This window comes from Phaethon lepturus, unplaced genomic scaffold (genome assembly GCF_000687285.1).
Source record: "Phaethon lepturus isolate BGI_N335 unplaced genomic scaffold, ASM68728v1 scaffold49979, whole genome shotgun sequence".
Classification (NCBI taxonomy): Eukaryota; Metazoa; Chordata; class Aves; order Phaethontiformes; family Phaethontidae; genus Phaethon; species Phaethon lepturus.
Genome location: NW_010566478.1, coordinates 1 through 736, shown reverse-complemented (window position 1 = coordinate 736; position 736 = coordinate 1). Strand labels below are relative to the sequence as shown.

General features: G+C 66.2%; 1 protein-coding gene across 1 annotated transcript in view; it reads right to left on the bottom strand.

Moving 5' to 3' along the window:
* LOC104627331 (neuronal acetylcholine receptor subunit beta-2-like) overlaps positions 1-709 on the bottom strand; it is a gene marked incomplete at its 3' end in the record, with an annotated part of 1,089 nt that extends 380 nt beyond the window's left edge. Inside the window, exons 1-2 of the mRNA XM_010295491.1 lie at positions 483-709; positions 1-299 (exon numbers count right to left, since the gene is read on the bottom strand). The exon at positions 1-299 is cut by the window's left edge and continues 380 nt beyond it. Coding sequence (XP_010293793.1) covers positions 1-299; positions 483-709 — 526 coding nt within the window. The remainder of the gene's footprint in view (positions 300-482) is intronic.
* Between the last annotated feature and the right edge of the window lie 27 nt (positions 710-736).

Genomic DNA, 736 nt, shown 5'->3' with positions numbered 1-736 from the left:
CGTAGGTGGAATCATCGGGGTTCTCATTGCGCCGTCCTGGCAGCGCCACGATGTCCCACTCGCCGCTGGGCGTGAAGTCATCCAGGCTGGCCACCTCGCTCTTCAGCACCAGGTCGATCTCGGTGCGGTCGTAGGTCCAGGAGCGGAACTTCATGGTGCAGTTCTGCTGGTCAAAGGGGAAGTGCTTCACCTCGATCTTGCACGCGCTCTTGTAGATGGCCGGGGGCAGCCAGAAGATGCTGCCATCGTAGGAGATCACCGCATTGGAGTAGAAGGAGACCTCGTACATCCCATCAGCGCTGGGGCGAAGGGATGCGCTGTCAGTCCTGGTCCTGCCCCAGCAGTGCAAGGATACCGCCCCGAGCCCCGGATGGGGTTGGGGGCATGCACAGCCCCCCCCCCCAGCCCAGCACTGCAAGGACACCGCCCCGCGCCCCGGATGGGGTTGGGGGCCTGCCAGCCCCCCCCCCCAAAACACCTACTTGTTGTAGAGCACCACATCGGGCAGCCAGATGTGCTTCGAAGGCAGGCGGACCTTCTTCATGTTGTCAAAGTCCTCCGGCTTCCAGGTGAGGCGGTAATCCTCCCACTCCTGCGGGCAGGCAGGCTCAGCCCGGCCCAGCCGCGGGCAGAGGGGAACGGGGCAGGGGGGCTCAGGGCAGGGTGGACATGGGGGTCCCACACAGGGTGTACGGGGGGCCCGCGGCATGGTGCGGGGGGGCTCAGGGCAGGGTGC